Source organism: Haliaeetus albicilla, chromosome 3 (genome assembly GCF_947461875.1).
Source record: "Haliaeetus albicilla chromosome 3, bHalAlb1.1, whole genome shotgun sequence".
Lineage (NCBI taxonomy): Eukaryota > Metazoa > Chordata > Aves > Accipitriformes > Accipitridae > Haliaeetus > Haliaeetus albicilla.
In genome coordinates this window covers 29395081-29415496 of record NC_091485.1, presented here as the reverse complement: position 1 = coordinate 29415496, position 20416 = coordinate 29395081, and the positions used below count along the sequence as shown (strand labels likewise).

General features: G+C 42.1%; 1 protein-coding gene across 1 annotated transcript in view; it reads left to right on the top strand.

Moving 5' to 3' along the window:
• The first annotated feature begins 2968 nt into the window (after nt 1-2968).
• Nucleotides 2969-20416, top strand: part of B4GALT6 (beta-1,4-galactosyltransferase 6) — a 34703-nt gene continuing 17255 nt past the window's right edge. The window contains exons 1-2 of the mRNA XM_069779232.1: nt 2969-3645; nt 20088-20204. Coding sequence (XP_069635333.1) covers nt 3531-3645; nt 20088-20204 — 232 coding nt within the window. The 5' untranslated portion in view covers nt 2969-3530. The remainder of the gene's footprint in view (nt 3646-20087; nt 20205-20416) is intronic.

Sequence of the window (20416 nt, the reverse complement as noted above, 5' to 3'; positions counted from 1 at the left end):
AGAAAATTCACTTTTGGATGGTTAGATTGGAAACAGGAATGAGGAGGGAGTTTTTTTGAACTATGTATCTTCTTCCAGAATAAGCTACAATTTTTTAAAAACTTTTCTGCATAAATTCCATTGCAGGGTGAAATAAAGCAAACAGCAATGTATACTCAGTGGAATTTCCTTTTCTTACAGTAATAAGTAAATTGCGATAGTGACTTATTCAAAGAAGTGATCTACTTATTGTGCAGTAATCTTTTTACTGAAGAAAGTAATATTTAAAGAAGATGGGGGATGTTTCAAGTGTTCTCTTCAGAGCAGATACCCGGGCCTAGTCATCTACCACAACTGTGAGTCATGCTGCTGCTCCTGCAGCGTCCTGCTGCTGGAGATTCAATTAAACATGACACATCTATCTTCTGAAATTCCATTTTGATATTCTTCCACAAATGTCTCTATACATTTAAGTTATTATTCCGCAGGTTTTCTCATGCTCATCACAGCAGCATTTAAAGTCTTAGAAAAGTGCACCTAACAGTCTAAGCAATTAAAACAAAATTAATACTGTTGAGCTGAAGACATGGAACTTGCTTTTAGTTATGCAGAGACAGTGATGTATACGGCACCATTTAATGTTCCTCCACACAAAAGTTAGGGCCAGTCTTAAGATTTCATGTATCACGGGTTTCACTCTTGTCTCTGACAAGATTCTGCAAGTTGTCATTGTATTGATCTTCTTATGTCCCTCTCTGTTTACAGCATACAAGCAAATCTTCTAAAACAATATCAAAACCACTAATAAAAGTGGAATACTGGAGAAGCATGTGTCAATTAATACTCAGTTATTACAGCTGACACAGTAAATCAATAGCTTTAATATGTAAAAATAAAGCAATAATAGCACTGCATCACATATAAAAGAAATTTTACTTTAATGTGAGATAGTAACAAGACATAAAGATACAGTACATTTTTGCTTCACAAACCCATGTTCATGTCCATAGGGACCCTCTATATTAGTCAGCTGATGCTTAAAATTGAAGTCATATATGTATATAGTAGTTCGATGTTGTTATTTTTATAGTTAGTTTTACACTCTGCTCAATAAAATAAATGACATACATCCAGTTACATAGCCGCTACTGGCAATTCAGGAACAATTTTGTGACAAAATGCATCACTCAGTCTATCCATCTATCTGATACCCATTGCAATAACATCCATCAAAATATTACCGACAAATCTCTGTTTCAGAGCTGAAGGAGCAGAATTAGTCTCTCTCCTGTGGAAACCCTTACTGGGAAATTCTTATGTCTATGCTCTGCATCAAAGTGACAATCAGGAAATTCCATGATGTGGGTATAGATCATTACTGTGTATACTGTATTCTACTATACATAGAAATGTTCCTATTCAAGATCTGGCAAGATTGGAGGATAGAGTAACCTCTTTTTGACTGTTTAAGTAAAAGGTCTTTTAAGAAAACACGCAGTTTTGTTATTACTATGACTTACTTGCATCACTACTTTACTGATTAACCAATAATCTTGTATTTCTGGCTCAGACTTTTACATGTCAAGTGACTTAGGCTTTTTACATTTTTGATACAAAAATATTGATATGGAAACCTGCAGTGTTTGGAAGCTGTTCGCCTGTGACTGAAGCGAAGGAAGTGATAAGGTCATCCCCTCAGCTTAAACAACTCTACTTGACCATGAGCCGTACTGGGTAAAACAAAATGAAGCTATCAGTAACGCCTATTGCATAAAAACGATAGTGCAAGTATAATGACTGAGATGAAATAGTACGGGCGGGGGGGGCGGGCAATTCTGTATCTCCATTTGTTTTACCCTATGTCTGAATAAACTCAACACACGTTAACAATACAGACCTGGATTCTCATGCAACCGGATCCCGCTGCCATCTCAGGTGCACTCAGGCACATCCTGGCCAGGTGCCAAGCCCATGGCACACATCTTCCCATCGGTGACAGTGTTCTGCAGGGGAATGGAGCGATCGCTGACTTGACCCTATCACCTAGCAACTTGTGGTAGCCAAGGTTAGTTGCTAAAGCAAGAAAGAAGAACAGCTGCTTGATGTGAAGCTTATGTTACCGACTTTTAAAATACCTTTTTCGTGCAATGGGCTCAAGAGCGAACTGCTAACGGAGTGTGTAGATTACCGCATATGAGTTCAGAAAATTTGAAAGCACAAGTGTAGCCAAATCTTCAGGAAATGCTTTCTAATCTGCTCTGTGGAGAACTGTTGAGTCTGTTAGTCCTGACTCCCACTTCCAACCGTTCTGTACCAAAGGCGGCTCAACTACGAGGAGACCAGCCTGTGACAGCACTTGGCAGAGAGGCAGTACCGACTGTGACGGGGAAGAGAGGGGGAAGACAGCACCACCTCTGAAAGCGGGCACGGGCGGGGTAGGCCGAGCTCCCGAGAGGCCTGGCGATGCTCCCGCCGCGGGACCCGGCCCTTCCCCGCCGTGTCCCGCAAAAGGCCGAAGCGGGGGACACGGAAAAGGTATCCCCCGCCTGACGGCCAGGCACAACCGGAGCGCCTGGAGAGAGGAGCCCACTCTCCCTCAACGCCCGCATCCCCACAACGGCTTTTCCCGCCCCGCCCTCACGTGACGGCCGCGCGGACCCCGGCAGACCCCGGCCACGCCAGGCCAGCCCGCCTCGCCCCCCGCCCCGGTGATACAAGCGCCCGTCCACGCACCAGCCAATCGGGCTCGCGGGCTCGCTTCTCCCTGGGCTCCCATTGGTCCGGAGCGCGGGGCGGCGCGCGCGCCTCCACCGCACTACAGCGGCGGCATCTCCGCCGCCCCCCCCCCGGCCCCCTCCGCCGGAGCGCGGGGCGGGCGCGCGCCCGCCCGCCGCAGTTCTGCAGTCCGCCGCTGCCGCCGCCGCGCCGGGGCTCGCGCACGCTCCAACCGCCGCAGTAGCCGGGTCTCGGCGGGGCGGGGCCGGGCCGGGCCGCGCCGCGCCGCGCGGCTGCAGCGCGCTCCCCGCCGGTGCGGGAGGAGGCGGGAGCGGCGGAGCCGGGCTGGGCGCGGAGGTGACTGCCCGCCGGCAGCGGGGATGCCGCTGCCGCCGCCGCCGCCGCTTGTGAGAGGGCAGCAGGCGGGAGAGCGGGCGGCCGCGGTGCCCGGCGGCATGAGTAGCGGCGGGAGCGTTCCCCGAGCCCCGCGGCAGCGCTAGGGGCCCCTCCCGGCTCCGGCCGCCACCTGCGAGCCGCGGCGGCGGGTTCAGCCCGGCCGGAGGCGCAGCGCGAAGGAAGGCGGGCGGCCGGGCCGGCCACAAAGCGCCGCCGCCGCCGCCCTCCCGCCTCCTCGAGCCGCGGCGCTGCCCCAGCCGGCCCCCGCCGGCCCGCCCGCTCCCGGGGAGGCGGCGGGAGGGAGGGGGCGAGCGAGCGGAGCCCCCTCGCCACCTTCTGGCTGCCCGACCCATGGGAGGAGCGGGCCGCCTCCCTCTGGGAAGCGCCGCCGCGGCTCGCCGGGACTGAGCGGAGCGGCCGGCCGCCGGCGCGGAGGGAGGATGCCACTGCTCCGGAAGGTGCTGCGGGTCTCCAATCGCTCCATGCTCGCCTTCATCTTCTTCTTCTCCTTCTCCTCCTCCTGCCTCTACTTCATCTATGTGGCCCCCGGGATCGGTGAGTCGGGAGCCGCCCCCTCGGGAAGGCGGGGGTGGTGGTGGTGGCGGCGAGGGCGGGGGTGGGCGCTGCGGGGGGGCGGGGGGGCTCGGCGGTGCGCGCCCGCCTCCCCCGGCCTGTCACGCCGGGCACCGCGGCGGGGGGGGGCGTCCCGGGTGCCGGAACGCGAGCCCCCGCTGCTGAGGGAGGGTCGGGGCGGCGGTAACGTGTGTTAATCTCGCATCTTTGTTCTGTTGGTTTCAAATGCTCTAGAAGATTCATCTGTCGTCGAGAGGTAGGTGAATGCTGTTCTTGCTTCCCAGGCCGGAAAAGTGAGGCAAAAAAGCAGCTCACCGTTTCATCGTGTTACAGATTAACGGTAGAAACCAGGAAAGAACTGCAAAACTGCCTCCTGGAGTCACTTGAATGTGTTCATCTTTTACATCATTAGTAGCTTCACTAATAATAAAGCACACGTGAACAGAAATTAAGAACCAATTTGGATATTTGTTGTTTACTTCTGTCGGTGGGATATCTCTTTACAGGTTTTACAGTTCCACTTTCACTTCTGGAAGAACCGCTTCAGATGGGAGACAGACAGTTTCTTTAAGAAAACCTATGTAAAATAACTGTGGGAGTCTGGGTCAGACAAAAAACCGTGCTATTTTCCTTAGTTTGCTCTTCCACTGTTTCTGGGAGACCATCAGGCTTTCTCTCGCTGGATGATCCTTTCAGAACTGGTTAGCTTTACCCCTGAGCTAAGGCAAGCGGTATCCTGCACGGCGATTTGTGGTGTTTTACTGTCTTGGGTGTCTTGGCTGAGCAGTGTTTTCCTTTTTTTTCCCAGGGAACATTGACGCTTTCTTCTGCACTTCTCCTTGCTTATCAGGTCCTACCTAAATACCTGTAAAATTGTCTCGCTCTTTGTCCTCACTGCTTAAAACTCCCTCTGCAGCCGTTACTATAAAACATCCACATTGATTTGACCACTGAACCTGCAGGAATTGTTTCCTGTTGACTAGTGTCTTTATGCTGTTTGGCTTCCTCTTGCTCACAATCTTCTCTTTAGCTTGTAAACCCTTTCAAGGTGCAGTGACTTCTCCCATACTCATAGCACTTCATACAATATTGACATGCCTGTCAATTATTATTACAGTTCAAATAAATATAAAAAAAATACTAGGGAATATATCATGGATTGGAGTTCTTGAGTTTCTTGTCTGTTAGTGTTTCCCCACTGAAAGGGATGTAATTCAGTCTTGTAAGTGAGAGAATGATGCTGCTAGGGTCCATTTAGACATCTTAGTTCTATGAGACACTAGTGCAATATCAGAGTAGACTTTAATTACAAGCAGTTGGTGTATGATTTAGAAAGCTAAGTGCAGTTTCCGCATCTTTATAAGTGCAACTTTTAACATCTTACGTAATGTACGCAGCTGGAGTTTTACTTCATTATTTAAATTTTTCTTCTTCAATGGGTATCTTCTTAGAAGTATGTCCTCTTCTTATGAAACAAGGCTTATGCAGTATCTTGTTCAGAATCAGAGCATCTAGTGATGAAACTTCTCTTTCCTGACTTCATTTTGCTGCTCAGCTATTGGGGTTTACATATCTGTTCAGTTTCCTTTGTACCGGGAGTGAAATGAAATCAACAGTATGCACCAAAAGTATTCTTGAGGTAGGTTATTTAGGTCTGATCAACCTTAAGGAAAGAAGTAATACTCAAACTGATGTGTCTGGCTATCTCATATTGTATACTGCAGTTAGCCCTTTCAGGCTGTGGTTTAAATCTTCAGTAGTTACATGAGTTTGTGAGATCACACTTCTTTCCAGCTACTGTTCAATGGTGTGCTGCCCTAACTGTGTATGCAGTTGTGTTGTGAACTCATCCAGCTTAAATCAAAACCCTACAGTATTGGAGTTATTCTTTGTCTGCAGCACTTCTTGGATCCAGTTTGAAATGCTGCCATGCTGTGCTGGTCTTACTGGGGGACAGAATATAGAAAATAGTGAAGGAAAGGGTAATAGGAAAGTTTTACACTGGTAATCTAAGCCTGTCAGCTTGCAGATGTGGTGCTTATTTGCCAGGAATTTGCTCCTGGAAATATTACTGTGTAGAATGGAGAGAAAGAAGGTTAAATATTATCTTAAAACCAACAGGCACTCTGGCGGTATTCTTGGGGAAAATGTAAGAATGGAAGATTTTAAAAAAATCCAGTAGCACCCCACCCCCCAAGTTTATAGGCAGATGATTAATCTAATAATCCTATGCTGTATGCTCATGCCATTTGCATATTGCGATAGAACAGAATATTTCAGTGTGCTTGCTGCTTTCCCCTGAGTGTGATGAAATAGGTATATCTAAGTCAAAGCTGACTGTGTGTGTGGTGAGGAGGAGGGCTTAAGATTGCTTATGGAAGTTCAGCTGCCTTGCCTGTTAGCAGCTTTTCATGAAATATATTCTGCAGTTAAGTCATAAATGGTTGAGATATGTCATAATTTATGTGTACAGATATGTTTTAGTGAAGATATTTTGGTTCATCAGAACACTTTCTCCCTCAACAAGCTACAAGACACAGTTGCAGGCAGGAGGAATGTTCTAATTGTGTTGTAGGGAACTGGGGCTGCTCCCTGGCTGGTTTCTCTTCCTGATGGTCAGAGGAACTGAAAAGAGAGGGAGAAGTTGGACTCCCAAGTGTTTCATGGACCAGCAGTGTACTGGAAGGTGGGAGGGGAAAAATAAGTGGGTTATGTAGCAGAATGGCTTCCTGAGATGTCAAAGCTGAGTGAAAATTTGAATTCTTACAGGCTAATAGAGTGGAATTCCCTCCTAGCAAGCAGTTCGTGGCTTATCAAAGGGAGATGTCTGTACAAGTAAGCCCTTAGCACTGGGAGAATTCTTAAAGAGGTCATTATCACATTCCCTCTCTCCTTCACACTAATTGGAAAATAGAGTTACTGCATTTTTTTAGCGAAATTGCAGATTTTGTGACAGATGCCATTTGGGTCAATTTAGAATACTGACAATTTTTTTAGAGGAAAAAATCTTAATTATTTTAAGGTCTTTAATATTTCTATCTAATATTTTAATGTTTTTATTTGTACAGTACTTAGTCGTATGTCTCTTTTTTTGGTAGAGGCCTTGCAGAATGTTAGTTCTTTGGGAAATAGAAATTTTTTTATCCCATGTATTTCAGACTATGAGGAGAGGAAAAGCATTTAAATTTCAGGTTTTCAGACACTGCTCTGTTTTGAGACCAAGACCTATAATATTCCATATCATATAAAAATACAAAGTTTGTATGGTTGAGAAGAATTCATACGCTATGTTGGGGTTGTTCACATGGCTCCTTTCCCCTCTTCTGTAAAAACGGAAGATGGGATGAGGTAGAGATGGCTGCAGCCTTACCTCAGCACCCTGGCGGTCTTGATAGTCAGAGAAGCTCAAACACAGAAGCAGATTGATTTCTAACTGCTGATTAGAGAAGACAACTGTTTTTCTGGTTTTAATTTTCCCTGTTTAATGGAGTGGATGTTTTGAAGCAAAACCTAGAGGGATAGGATTGCAAGGTAAAATGGTAGAAAACATTTTAATTAAAATATGAAAATCCCATTTAAATGTTTAAATGATACTTGTATGTGATAGCTTCAAATATTTGATGGAAGCAGATAACAGGTGCTACTTCTCCAGAAAGACCACTTTTCTGACAGTACTTCATCTGGTGCTCCTTCTCTTGTACATAAAATGAAAAGATACAGACTGAGGTTGCTGTTTTTGAATTAGTCAGTGAAGATTGCCTGTGATTCTGAAACTTCACTGGATGTTACAAATATCCATGTATACTGCAGTTAGGGACTGAAGAAGCTAGCTGAGAGCTGGGATCTTTGGCATCAATACATTCTTTTTCAGTAATAGATAACAGTACGATAAAAGGCACTTGAGTAGTCGATGTCTGGTGCTGCTATTCAGAACATGTATTTAGGTTCAAGTTTTCATCATGGAAAGGATCCAAAGATGTGGAGAATAAGACAAAGTAGCAAGGCAGTGGTGACCAAGAGAGAGCATGTGCTGATCTTATTTCACTGCCAAGCCAGTCCGAGTATTGCCAGAGAATTTTTTCCTTTGTTTTTCCGATTTTCTATCAGCATCATAACTGAAATCACAATGAACAATATAACTGATCTCAGAAAGTGATCTCTTGCTCATCTTTGGGTTATTCCTTTCTGTCTGTCTCCAGCAGAGAAGCTTTACCAGATTTGGGTGGAAGAGTACTTTGGAGCTCTCCATATTGTAGTAAATTGCAGTCTGACTTGGCCAGCTTGGACATGATGACCTCTGTAGTTCTCATAAGAACTGGTTATGGAACAGTGCAGCGATCAGGGAAGATGCAGTCTGTCTTTGACATCAGTAACTAGAAATCCTGAATGGTGGAATGCGATTGAGGAGGAAAAAACAGCTACTGTTTTCTCTCTTCTGGTCTTCTGCTTCTCTTATTAGAACTTTACTACTCTGGCGATCCTAACCAAAGAGCAGCTGTGCAAGCTAGGTGGAACTTGGAAACATCTCCATTGGTTTTAGCTCACAATTTGGTATCAATTTATTTCCTATTCTGTGATTAGGAAATAATTTTCCTAATAGGAAAGGGTGATATCACTGCTTTTTGAACTTGTGCACAAATGGAAGAAAGAGCTGAAAATGCTATCAGCAAGATAAATGGTTGGCAGTGCTTCCAGGTGCTGAGCCCATTGGAGATGGGCTCAGCTGTTGTGCTAATATTCTTTGTTCCTGGCATCTGTGGCAGTTGTGGTATTTCTAAAGACTTGCTGTTTGATCATAGAATAATTTAGATTGGCAGGGACCTCTGGAAGTCATCTGATCCAACCTCCTGCTGAAAGCAGATCCTGCTGGATCGGATTGCTCAGGGCCATGTCCAGTCGAGTTTTGAATAACTCCAGGGATGGAGATTCTGCAGTCTCTCTGGGAAACCTGTTCCAGTGTTTGACAACTGTGAGAAAATTGTAGTATGTAATTGTAATTTCCCATCTTGCACCTTGTGTTCATTGCCTTGTGTCTTTTCTCTGTGTACCTCCAAGTGTTCAATTTCATCTTCTCTATACACTTCTACTACATAGCTGAAGACAGCAAAAAAATTCATCCTCCCCTTAGCCATTTCTACTTAAGACTGAACAAACCCATTTCTTTCAGTTTCTACTCATACATCATATGCTCTGTCTTGGAAGGTTTCCTCTGGGTTTACTCTGGTTATGTTAATGTCTGTCTCTTACTGAGATCCCCAAACTGGACACAGTACCCCAAATATGGTTTCACAAGTTGCTGAATAGAGGAGAATAGCTGCTCCTATCGATATGCTGGTTATGCTGTTGCTAATACAAGGCAGCATACTGTTGACTGTATTTACCATAACAATATGTGGATGGTAATACCTTGTCTGAGGATTTTGTAATAGAGCCTGTGTCTTCAAGGCAGTAGGTTCAATGCAACTCAAGGGCTGCACTGAAATAGAAAGAATACAGCTAGCCTGTTTAAAACAAAACAAATCCTTTTTTACTCTCCTCCTTTGATGCTGTATTGAAGTGTCATCTGGTAAAAGGCTGATGGGTTTTGCAGGATGTGGTAGGAAGGGGTTCACTGTTTTTTTGCTGCTATCGCCTTCTTTTAGTCCTTTCTAGGAAATTGTTCTCATGGGTCTCTTACAAGTTTCTTGAGTGAATGAAACTTGTCTGTCCCTTTGTTTTGTAATTTCTGCAGGGAAATGTCTGTACAACAGACCTGGTTGTTGTTTGGGAGCTATTTGTTGTTTGGGAGCTATGTATCTGGGAGCTGTGTTCCTTTATTAAAGTTCACTCGTTATTAAAGGCTTCATTTGGAGGCAGGAGTAATTTCATTAGCTGTAGTGGTCTTTTTCTTGCTCGCATTGCAGTTTTTCACTTCAGTTCCACAAATGACAACCAAACCCTTTAACAGAAAAATTATAGTCAACTTTCTGATGAATAGGATCTTCCTTTTTTTCCTTGTGCAAAGAGGAGTATGAGGCTTATGCGTTCTTCTGCTTGATCAATGATTTCCAGTGATCAAAAGTTCCCTGTCATTCTAATGGCTTGAGCTCATTATGAGCTCAGGTGGTTTCATGGGTAAGTTTTCTGCCTTAATCTGGGAGGTGCAAAGACTTTTCCATTATGTTGGCCCAGCACAGTCATTCCTAGCACCTGATGCTGAATAAATTATTGCAGTTCAGTCATTCATGACTGTCTTTCACTTTTACCAACAGATAAGCTTTGACTAAACATGCATATTTCTTTCTGAATCAGTTGTTTTGCATCTTTATCTGATAAGTTTTCCTAAAGCCCTTAGGTATACTTCATTATTAGTCGGGGAACTTGCCTGCATAAGATTCCCTGGAGTATTCATTTTGTGGTATCGCTCTTAGTCAGAAAAGGGAAAAAATACAGGCACTTACGGTGTGCAGCTAACTTCACAAGGACAAAGTAATTATGAGACCTCATGTGAAATGAGTTTTCACTTAAGCCAGCCGGTCATTTGAATGTGGCCTTCTCATCTGTTGAGGAGGAGAAACTGTATGCCCTGGAAACATTTATTTGAACTATGATGCTTTACTGACGTGGCCAAAGCTTTAACTATTTCCACATCTGTCTGTGGTGAAAGGTAGCTTACCTACTGGCTTTTTGTTAATAAGGCTGTTTCTGCAAGTGACTCTATCTGCTTGCTTTTCTACAGCACTTAGTTTGTGTTGGGTAATCTTTGGTATTCAAATTATGCAATGGTATTATGGGGAGCAGCATGTGATGATTGTGCATCGTGTGGGATCCAGTGCTAGATTCTTGTGAATGCAGTGAAGAGATTGGTTTCAGTACTTTCAGATACAAAAGATGCTTTTTTTGCAAGGTATCGCCAATGGTCAGTTCACTTTCTTAAATTTGCAATTTTCCTCCTTTACCTTCCCTTTATGGTATGTGTATTCTTTTTTAATTTAATTTATGATAATACTTGGAATATTTGATTTACAGGTACTACAGTTTTCTATTTTTCTCAGTCAATGAACTCATTAAAACAAAATTCTGGAAGAATTGGCAAGGTTTAGGCTTAAAATATCACTATAAAACCATTTAATTGTTCATGTCCAAAGTCAGCCTGCCTAGAACAGTCTTCACTGAACAAATGTCTTAATGAAATTTAATTATGTACTTCAAAGCTGGGAGTTGAAACTTTGCTAAAATAGTAGAAATTCAAGGAAAGTATTTACTTTCCTCATTAAACCTGCCTTGAGTGGAGGGAAAAACCAAACCAAATAAATATGTAAGTTGTATTGGTGGTGGTTACAGCAATGCAGATTTTTGAATTTCTGTAGGATACTGTTTCAGAATTAGCTATTGAATTATTTCTGACTAGCTATGTAATCAACTAATAGCCCAAGATTGGAGTATAAAATAGTATCAAATGTGTTAGAAATTGTATTGAATGTTGTATCATTTATCATGCTTAAAAATATTTCTAGAGAAAGAAATTCTGATTTTTTTTTTTCTTCACCCATAAATGGAGACTTGATCCATGAGATTTCCTCTTTTACTGGCTCCAATAAACAGTGAACTGACATTTATTCAATTCTCAGACTTGCAGTCAGAGGACTCATCCATTTGGCATGTCCTTTGTGGCAATGAGTATACAGAGTTTGTCTGGAGTATTGAAAAAACACCACCACTAAAAACAATTTTGAAGCCTCTTTGTTGTAGCTGATACAGGTTCATCCATCTGCACCGTATGAATGATGCTATTAGCCTCCAGAAACATCAGTAGTTTTTGATACTTTCAGCAGATTGAGGTGATCTGTATCTTTCTAATATATTTTCCTTATGAGGAGATACACATATGCAGACTCAAATGCAGTCTCACCACCCCTATGAAATGTCTGGATTTATTGTTAAATTACAAATAGTGCAAAACTGATATTAAATATGCAACAACAAATCAAGTAAAAAATATGTTTCGTGGAATAAAATTTTTTGCTTTTTTCTGGTTGTTGCATATGTTTTAAAAACAACTTCTGATTAACAACAAATGTGTAAAAATAAATAAAATCCTATGGAAGTTGAACACTTACTATAGGATTTAGCTATGTTCGCTGTTAATTGGAACCAATTTACAGGAGTCTTACATTACTTTGGGTATTGTCCTTCACTGCAAAATTGTTTAATGAATCTGTTTTACAGACTAAAGTCCCTATCCTGTAGTTGTGGAAAATATTCCTACCGCCTAGAATCATGACTGTGATGTTTTAGAAGCAATCTTCAGCTGAGGTCTACTTACTGTATATTTAGATTAGTTTGTAGAATTTAATCTTTAACACTTTTGTGTTAATTTGCCATGCATGAACTCTGCCAATAGTGTATTTATAACTCTAGTATTGCTGAGAATAATACCATATAACCTTGAGATGTGAAGAGATCCATGTGGGACTTGTTCTAGAAATGTCCTCATGAGATGATTCCCCATTTACAATTACTAGTGGAGAACTTTCTGTTAACCCATTCGAATCCATGTCAATTTTTATGCAACACGTTGAATGTGCTTTTCAGAAGTCCTGTGAAAACATGTGTTGACTAGCAGACAATTAACTTTAGGGGCAGTGCTCATTTGGCAAGACCCAATTTTCTGTGAAGCTGTGTTTATTGCATTTGAATTTTGCAGCGTCCCTGGATTCTCTATGAAGTATCTCCTGTCTGAGCTTTTCAGGTTTATTTTGTTCAGGAAGATCAGTATGTAATGTTGCTATAGCTGCTCTGATGATCATCTTCTCACTTTTTAAGTATGGGGGGTGTTAAATTTTTTTGCTAATTGCTTTGAAAGGTTCTTTGTAATAAGGCTTTTTTCTTGTGTGTTTTTGGGGTGGGGTTTTTGTTTTCGGGTTGTTTTTTGTACAATAAAAGCTGCATTTTATATGAAATGTTATCTCCAAGTTTGTTCATCTTTTCTCCTTTGGCATTTAAGAAATCATAGTTTGTAATCTAATTAATGCTTTTTTTACTATCTTGTTAAAGTAATGACAGTTCTATCTTCCTACTGTTCTTCAGAATGTTAGTCATTGATCCAGTTTTAACTTCAGTTGTCTTGTATACTTTACTATTGATTACTTCTAAGTGCATGGCACATTGTTTTGGCTTTGCTTTGGTATATGTGTACAGCATGATAAATTACTAAGTTTCTATATAAAACTGAGTTTTGTGCTTTTTCTGTGAAGCTAAGGGATGATAAACTAATGCAGTGTTGTGAAAAGTGCTTTAATTTTTGGTGTACTGCTTGGAAGGACTTTGATTCCCCAATGGAGAGATCTGTGAATGAGACCTTTTTTTCTTTAAAAAAGGTGTAAATAGTCCTTGGATGAATATTTAAACAGGAAGCTACCTGCTGTAAAAGATTGAGCCATTTTAACAGGTATTTTTATATATTAAGAATTAATGCATTCCCCTCACCCCCAGTGGGCTTTTCTTCAGTCTAACACATAAAACTATTAATAGCTAGTGAGCTATAAATACTGGAGACAAAAAATGATCCATATGATATTTTTAACATTTCCTCTGAAATACAGGATGATCCTTTTAATGTGCTGATGTGCTTTATCAGGATGAGTTTTAGATAATGCCCTAAACCCAGGTCTTTTGATGACTGACATATGACTGTGTGTCCATGATTGCTGATACAGATCTGGATCAGTTGCTAGTGAAAATTTCATCTGAATTTAGTATGAGCTCATGCTCACACTGTAGCTGCTTTAGTGGAACATTAAGTATGGTATTTATTCCAAGGTGCCCTATATGGGTGTGTTGTTTTATACCCTGCACTGCACTTCCCATTTACTTGCCTGGTAAATTATGTGACAGTCTGGATTCTATATGTTTCTTGAATCAGAAGTGCTGTTTCTTACTGTGGACCATGTACAGTGAAATAAGGAGAATATGAATAAAACTAGTTCTAAGTGGTTACACTGTTAGATGTTTTCTTTGGTTAAATGTGAAATTTTGCCTTCCTGGTTTGTGCATTGCCTTGCACTGTGATAGGAGTGATGGTTGGTACATATGCAGAAAGACAATAGTGGAAGAAAATCACAGAATAGTTGAGATTAGATGGGACCTCTGAAGGTCATCTGGTCTAAACCCCTGGCTTAAGCAGGGCCACCTGGAGCCAGTTGCCCAGGACTCTGTGCAGGTGGCTTCAGAGTATCTCTGAGGATAGAGACTCTACAACCTCCATGGGCAACCTGTGTCAGTGCTCAGTCACCCTGACAGTAAAAAAGTGTTTCCTGATGTTCAGAGGTAACCTCCTGTGTTTCAGTTTGTGCCTGTTGCCTCTGGTCCTGTCAGTGGGCACCACTGAAAAGAGCCTGGCTCCGTCGTCTTTGCATCTTCCCTTCATATACATTATATACATATGCACCCACCCTTTATATACATTGATATGATCCCCCTGAGCCTTCTCTTCTCCAGGCTGAACAGTCCCAGCTCTCTCAGCCTTTCCTCATAGGAGAGATGCTCCAGTCCCTTTGTCTTCTTCATGGCCTTTTGTTGGATTCTCTCCAGTATGTCCATGTCTCTCGTAGTGTGGAGCCCAGAACTGGACACAGTACTCCAGGTGTGGCTTCATCGCTGCTAAGTGAGGACTGGGAAGGATCACCTTGACCTGCTGGCAATATTCTTCCTCATGCAGCCCAGGATGCCATTGGCCTTCTTTGCAGCAGTGGCACATTGCTGGCTTATGTTCAACTTGGTGTCCACCAGGACCTCTAAGGCCTTTTCTGCCAAGCTGCTTTCCAGCTGGGTGGTCCCCAGCATATATTGGTGCCTAGTGGTGTTCCTCCCCAGGTGCAGGACTTTGCACTCCTCCTTGTTGAACTTCATGAGGTCCTTTTGGCCCATTTTTCCAGCCTGTTCAGGTCCCCTGGATGGCAGCATGACCCTCTGGTGTATCAGCTACTTATCCCAGTTTTGTGTCATCAGCAGACTTGCTGAGGGTACACTGCCCCATCATCCAGATGATTAATGAAGATGTTAAACAGGACTGGACCCAATATTGACCCCTGGAGTACACTGCTAGTCACTGGCCTCCAATTAGACTTCATGCTGCTGATCACCACCCCCTGGGCCTGGCCTTTCAGCCCATTTTCAATCCATCTCACTGTTTGCTCATCCAGCCCATACATCAACAGCTTCTCTATGAGGATCTTATGTGATACAGTGTGAAAGGCCTTACTGATGTCCTGGTAGACAATGTCCACTGCTCTCCTTATCTACCAGGCCAGTAATTTCATCACAGAAGTTTATCAAGTTGGCCAAGCATGACTTCCCCTTGGTGAAGCCATGCTGACTACTCCTGATGACTTTCTTGTTGTTCATGTACCTGAAGAATGGTTTCCAGGATGAGCTGCTCCATCACCTTCCCAGGGACTGAGGTGAGGCTGACCAGCCTGTAGTTCCCTGGGTCATCCTCCTTGCCCTTCTTGAAGATAGGAGTGACATTTGCTTTCCTCCAGTCTTTGGGCACTTCTCCCAGTCGCCATGATCAATCAAAGATTGTCAAGAGTGGCCTTGCAATGACATCTGCCAGCTCCTTTGGCACTTGTGGGTGCATTCCATCAGGGCCCATGGACTTAGGTATGCCTGGTTTGCTTAAGTATTCCCTGACCTGATCATTTTCCACCAAGGGTACATCTTCCTTCAGCCTTTCCGTTGGTCTGTGTGACCTGGGATTCCTGAAGGACAGTCTTACTAGCAAAGACTGAGGCAAAGGTGGCATTCAATACTGCAGCCTTTTCCATGTCCTGTGTAACCAGGTCCCCTGTTGAGCAATGGGTCCACTTTTTCCCTAGTCGTCGTTGTGTAACCTATGTACTTAACAGAAACCCTTCTTGTTGTCTTTGACATCCTTGGCCAGATTCATTTCTATTTGGGCTTTAGCTGTCCTAACTGCATCCCTGGACTATAATGTCACCTTTAATCCTGACCCATAAGCTCCCAGGTGGCTCCTCTTCCATCCCCAGGCAGAGCTCCATGCTCTCCAGCTGCTCTCTTACATAAAGAGTGACTCCGCCTCCTCATCTTCCCTTTCTGTCCTTCCTAAACAGTCTGTATCCCTCTGCTGCAACACTCCAGTCATGGGAGTCATCCCACCATGTCTCTGTGATCCTGATAAGATTGTAGCCCTGGAACTGCACACAGATCTCTAAGTCATGATGTTCATTTCCCATACTGTGTGCATTAGTATACAGGCACTTGAGGGACACCTCAGCATGTTAAGGGTCATATTCATTACAGCATAGGTAACGTTTGTGGAAACCTGTGCCAAGCTCAGGAAGATGACTAGCATTAAAGTACCAATGACAGCTGAAAAGAGGATTGCTGTGGAAGTCATCAAACTGCAGCCTGTGGTATTCTCCTGTCAGTTGTCTTCCCTCACCATGCTAGGAGAAAAGATGTATTTCTGTGTTATGCTTCTGGCTGTTGTAGATTATCTTGAATGCTTTGTTGCTGTTGCTGCTGGTTGATGTGACATGAACTGTGCTCTTCTTCACAGGTTTTTGCCAACAAACCTTTGCCAGTAGATGAGATTTATTTTTGGGATTAAATTAATATCTTTGATTTTTGCCTGATGCTTTTAGCTTCTGAAGTAATTAATTGGCATTGAAGCATCTGCTACTACCTAAGCAGCTGTTGAATGACAATGGGGTAAACTGATCAGGTCTGTACTCCTTGTAACTATGATTGTGCTGGGGACCCAGGTAGCTGGGACAAAGTGTGCACAGGAAGGATGATGTTTCATTGTGTTTATGTATTTAGGTAGAGCTGGATGGTGAGTTGACAAGCAGATCAGCCAGGAAGAGGAGGTGTTGGATTTGGGTAGACTACAAGAATAGCTTGATGAAAACATGACAAGGCCAGGTAGATCTTCCTGTTAGCAAGAGCAGCTCTTGAGTACTTAAGCCAAGGTGGCAGCAGACTTTGCCTGGTTGTTTTTTTAATTCTGTCTTTTCATGATGCCAGCTTTTGAGAGAAATGCGTTTTCTAGCTTTGTCTCTCACAAAGGTCTTGTGTGTTTGTTGTAATTTTTCTCCTCTGTCAGAAGAAGGAAGTTGTCCTTCAACAAAGGGGAGATGCAGATGCTTTTGCAAAAAATCTGTTTTATCAAGGTTTATGTCTGCATTATCTGGACTACAGTAAAGTTTCCCACAGGAATTGAGAACAGTTATACGGCCCTCTTGACTTTCTTGTGGACTTGTTTGAAGGTCTCAGTTCTGTACTGTATCACATTCCTAAAACTGCAACAGTAACATGTTTGAGTAGATTTTTCTAATATTACTTGCAGTAACTTCTGGAGCAAATCTTTCCTCTCAACCATATCGGGAGCAATGCTGGAGAGTATGCTCGCTGGCTGCACAGTGTCCATAATTTCTGTCACATTCCATAATTTCTGTCACTGCATGTGTAGTAAGTGACATCTATCTGTCTAACAGCTGAAGTGTTTGCAATCAATGTGATTTGGTAGCAGCCAGAAAGAAATTTCCAAGGCTGGTGAACATGTAAGTAGAAGAAAAAGCACTGACCGTTCTCATTGAGAAAGGTGGTATCATTCTTAGGAAGTTTGAAGATACGGGCTTGTAGTGTTGATGAAAAAGGAACAAGAAGCACCTAATGAAATGATTTACGGGCTATCAGAAAGAGGTCTAAGCATAGGTCCTCGGAGACACATGCTTTGGATTTGTGACCAAAACAGTGTTGATAAACACAATGTTTCAGCTATTGCTGCACAGTGCTTGCAAGCTTTTCTGTTTCCCACTCTGTCCCCCACAGCAATTAGACTGAGGCTGGGCAAGAGGTTGGTAGGGTTCGCAGCTGGCACAGCTGACCTGTAGTGACCAAAGAGGTATTCCATACTGGTAATGTCATGCTGAGCAATAAAACTGGTGAGTTGTTTTCCCCCAAAGTAGCTGTTGCTTGGGGACTGGCAGGGCATCTGTCTCCTGGTAGAGAGTTTGGTTGGGTGATTTGGGGTTTTTTTTTTCATCACTTTTGCCCTTCTGATTCTTTCCCCCATCCCAATGCAGGGGAGTGAGCAAGCAACTGGGTGGGTGCTTACCTGCCAGCTGGGTCAACCCACCACTCCTGATATATGCGAATTAAAGTTATGTTTCTGTAAACCTGCTGTTCTGCAGTGTTAAAAACTCAAGTGACTTGGCTTTTGGTATCATGTTAAAAAGGAGAATATAGCATAAAATCTTCCAGAGGTTATCTCTGAAATCAGTATTTACTTACAGATTTATATTAAAAAAGAACTATTAGTGTTGGAATAGGAAGATATTGAAGAGAAGAGTTGTACAGTAATATGTGGGGAAAAGAGAAGGGAGGATGCCAATTTGAAATATGTTAAAGTTTGAAGAAAGTAATTCTTTGTTAATCAGGAAAATTTTGTCCTACTTGAAAGGCAGAAATCCAATTTTACTTTCAGGGAAGTCTTGAATTTTGAAATTGTTTGTTTGAAGGTAAATAGTTGTTCTTGGAGGAACAGATCAAACTGCTTTTATGTTCTTGAGTAGATGACTTCATATATGAACTCAAGAATTGTACAGATTCCCTGAAATGTTTAATACAGACACCCTAAAAACCAGAATTTGAATGGAAAACTATGAATGTAAGAAAATAATTGGAACCCCAGAGTGCTACTTTACAGTGAATTGGGTTAAAATTTCGAGAAGTTTTTGTGCAAGTTTTCTGTAAGGAGATCTGAATGTTATCTGTTGTCTTGGATCCCAGTAAGAATCATTCTTGTTGGATTTTGTACCTCTGTCATCAGGCCAAGGTTGTAGTTGTTTTGTTTTGTTTCTGTTTTAGTGGCCAGGGGCTGTTGAGACAACTTCAGGATCCTAGCAGCTGAGTAACTTTCACAAACATGTAAACTGTTGTTAACCAAAACAGCTAGTCATGCTGGCCAAGAGTTTGAGAATTATGCACCATGCATAGCACCTGACATGTTCAGAGCCTGTTTTTTAAATGATAATATTCCTTGTTTTAATAAGGAGTTGTTTGAAAGCCAGGAGAGCCCCTCCATTCATTCTTTTTAAAACAAAACCATTGTTGTAGGGTTTGCAAATACTATTCCTTAAAAGATTTTTTTGGTATTTGTATATCTGTGGGTGTCGGTAGTATTGTTTGCTGATGTGGTAGAATTAGTCACTGTATTTTCCTCTGGAAATGCCCCAGTCCTTCCTTTATAAACAGTTCGTTGTAGCTCTAATCTTTTTGCATTGGGCTGTAAGAAGATATCAACTGATCTGGTGTTACTTGTGTCATGCCACTGGTGCTGGGTCATCTGATGAAGTGGAGTTCCTGAGATAATTTTCTAATTTTCTTTAATCTCTTTAGGCCAGATTAAGATTAATCTATTGTTTTTCTGGTGTGTTTAGTTCTTTCCTCCAAAGTCTAGGGGATTCTTTGGTTAGGGTGGTTACTAGTACTAGTTACAGCAAGCCAAATACCTGCCAGAAAAAATGGGTGCTTAACATAGGTGAAGTGACAGATGATACCTTTGATCCTGTTTGCTACCTAGAGTAAAAACTGTTCTGCAAAGGGAATTTGTCCTTCCCTTTACATTATTTTTGAGCTCTGTGAGTCCTGGATAGACATTTGCTTACTCAGACATAAATGCGGCTTCTTTTCCAATTTACTCTCTTCTGTTTAGGACAAAGAGTTGTCTTGAGATCAAATTTGTGGCTTTGAGTGCAAGGCTGAGACAGAGGAATATTTCATGCTGTGGTTAGTGAGTTGCTTAATTACTCAGAATGTTGATTTACTCACGCTTGATGCCTATAATAAATATTTCACATATAATTATCAAACACTAATACTTTGAGATTGGCAGTGATTTGTAGCAGTTGTATAACGGAACAGCTGTTGGGGGTGACTGAATAGCAGTACATTTTGACTGAAAGTTGTGATAGCTAATGAGTAAAAAGGGGGACTATTCTATGGGACTAAAAGATTTTCTAGATGTTTTTTGTCCTGTGTTGCTATGATGTATATGTAGATGCATATATAAGGGATGTATCTACATATGAAAACCTTTCTATTGGTAAATTCAGTTGTTTCTTGGCACTGTCAGTTGCTTCTTGTAAGTTAAATAGAAATGAAAGTGTCATATAAAGTGTGTATTGATATTTTATAATTTTGAGGTTTTATATAGACCTGTGGTTATGAATCCACTATATTCTTTTGTTTTGTTGCTGTTAGGTTTCACTCTGTGATCTTCATCTCGAAGGATTAATGTTCACTAGCCATGGATTCAGACATAGTAACAAATATTGAACACATTATAAATGAATGTTAGAATAATTTGGAAATACCTTATTTTAATTCAAATTCAAAATTGCTTTTTGTTTTATCAGCAAACACGTATCTCTTTATGGTGCAAGCTCGTGGTATAATGTTGAGAGAAAATGTAAAAACAATAGGACACATGATCAGATTGTACACTAACAAAAATGCTACACTGAATGGCACAGGTAAGAATATTTCTTATTTAATTTCATTTTTAAAAGAGCTTTATGGGAAAAAAAAAAAGGCAAACCTTAATGACATAGCTGGATTATGAAGACCTAAACCCAAGTCCTACTTCTCTGTAACTGGAGTGAAGGCCAAATAGTTACTGTTTATCAGTTCACTTTAGTAGGAAATATTTGTCATAGCTGTAACAAAGATATCTTAATTTAATGAT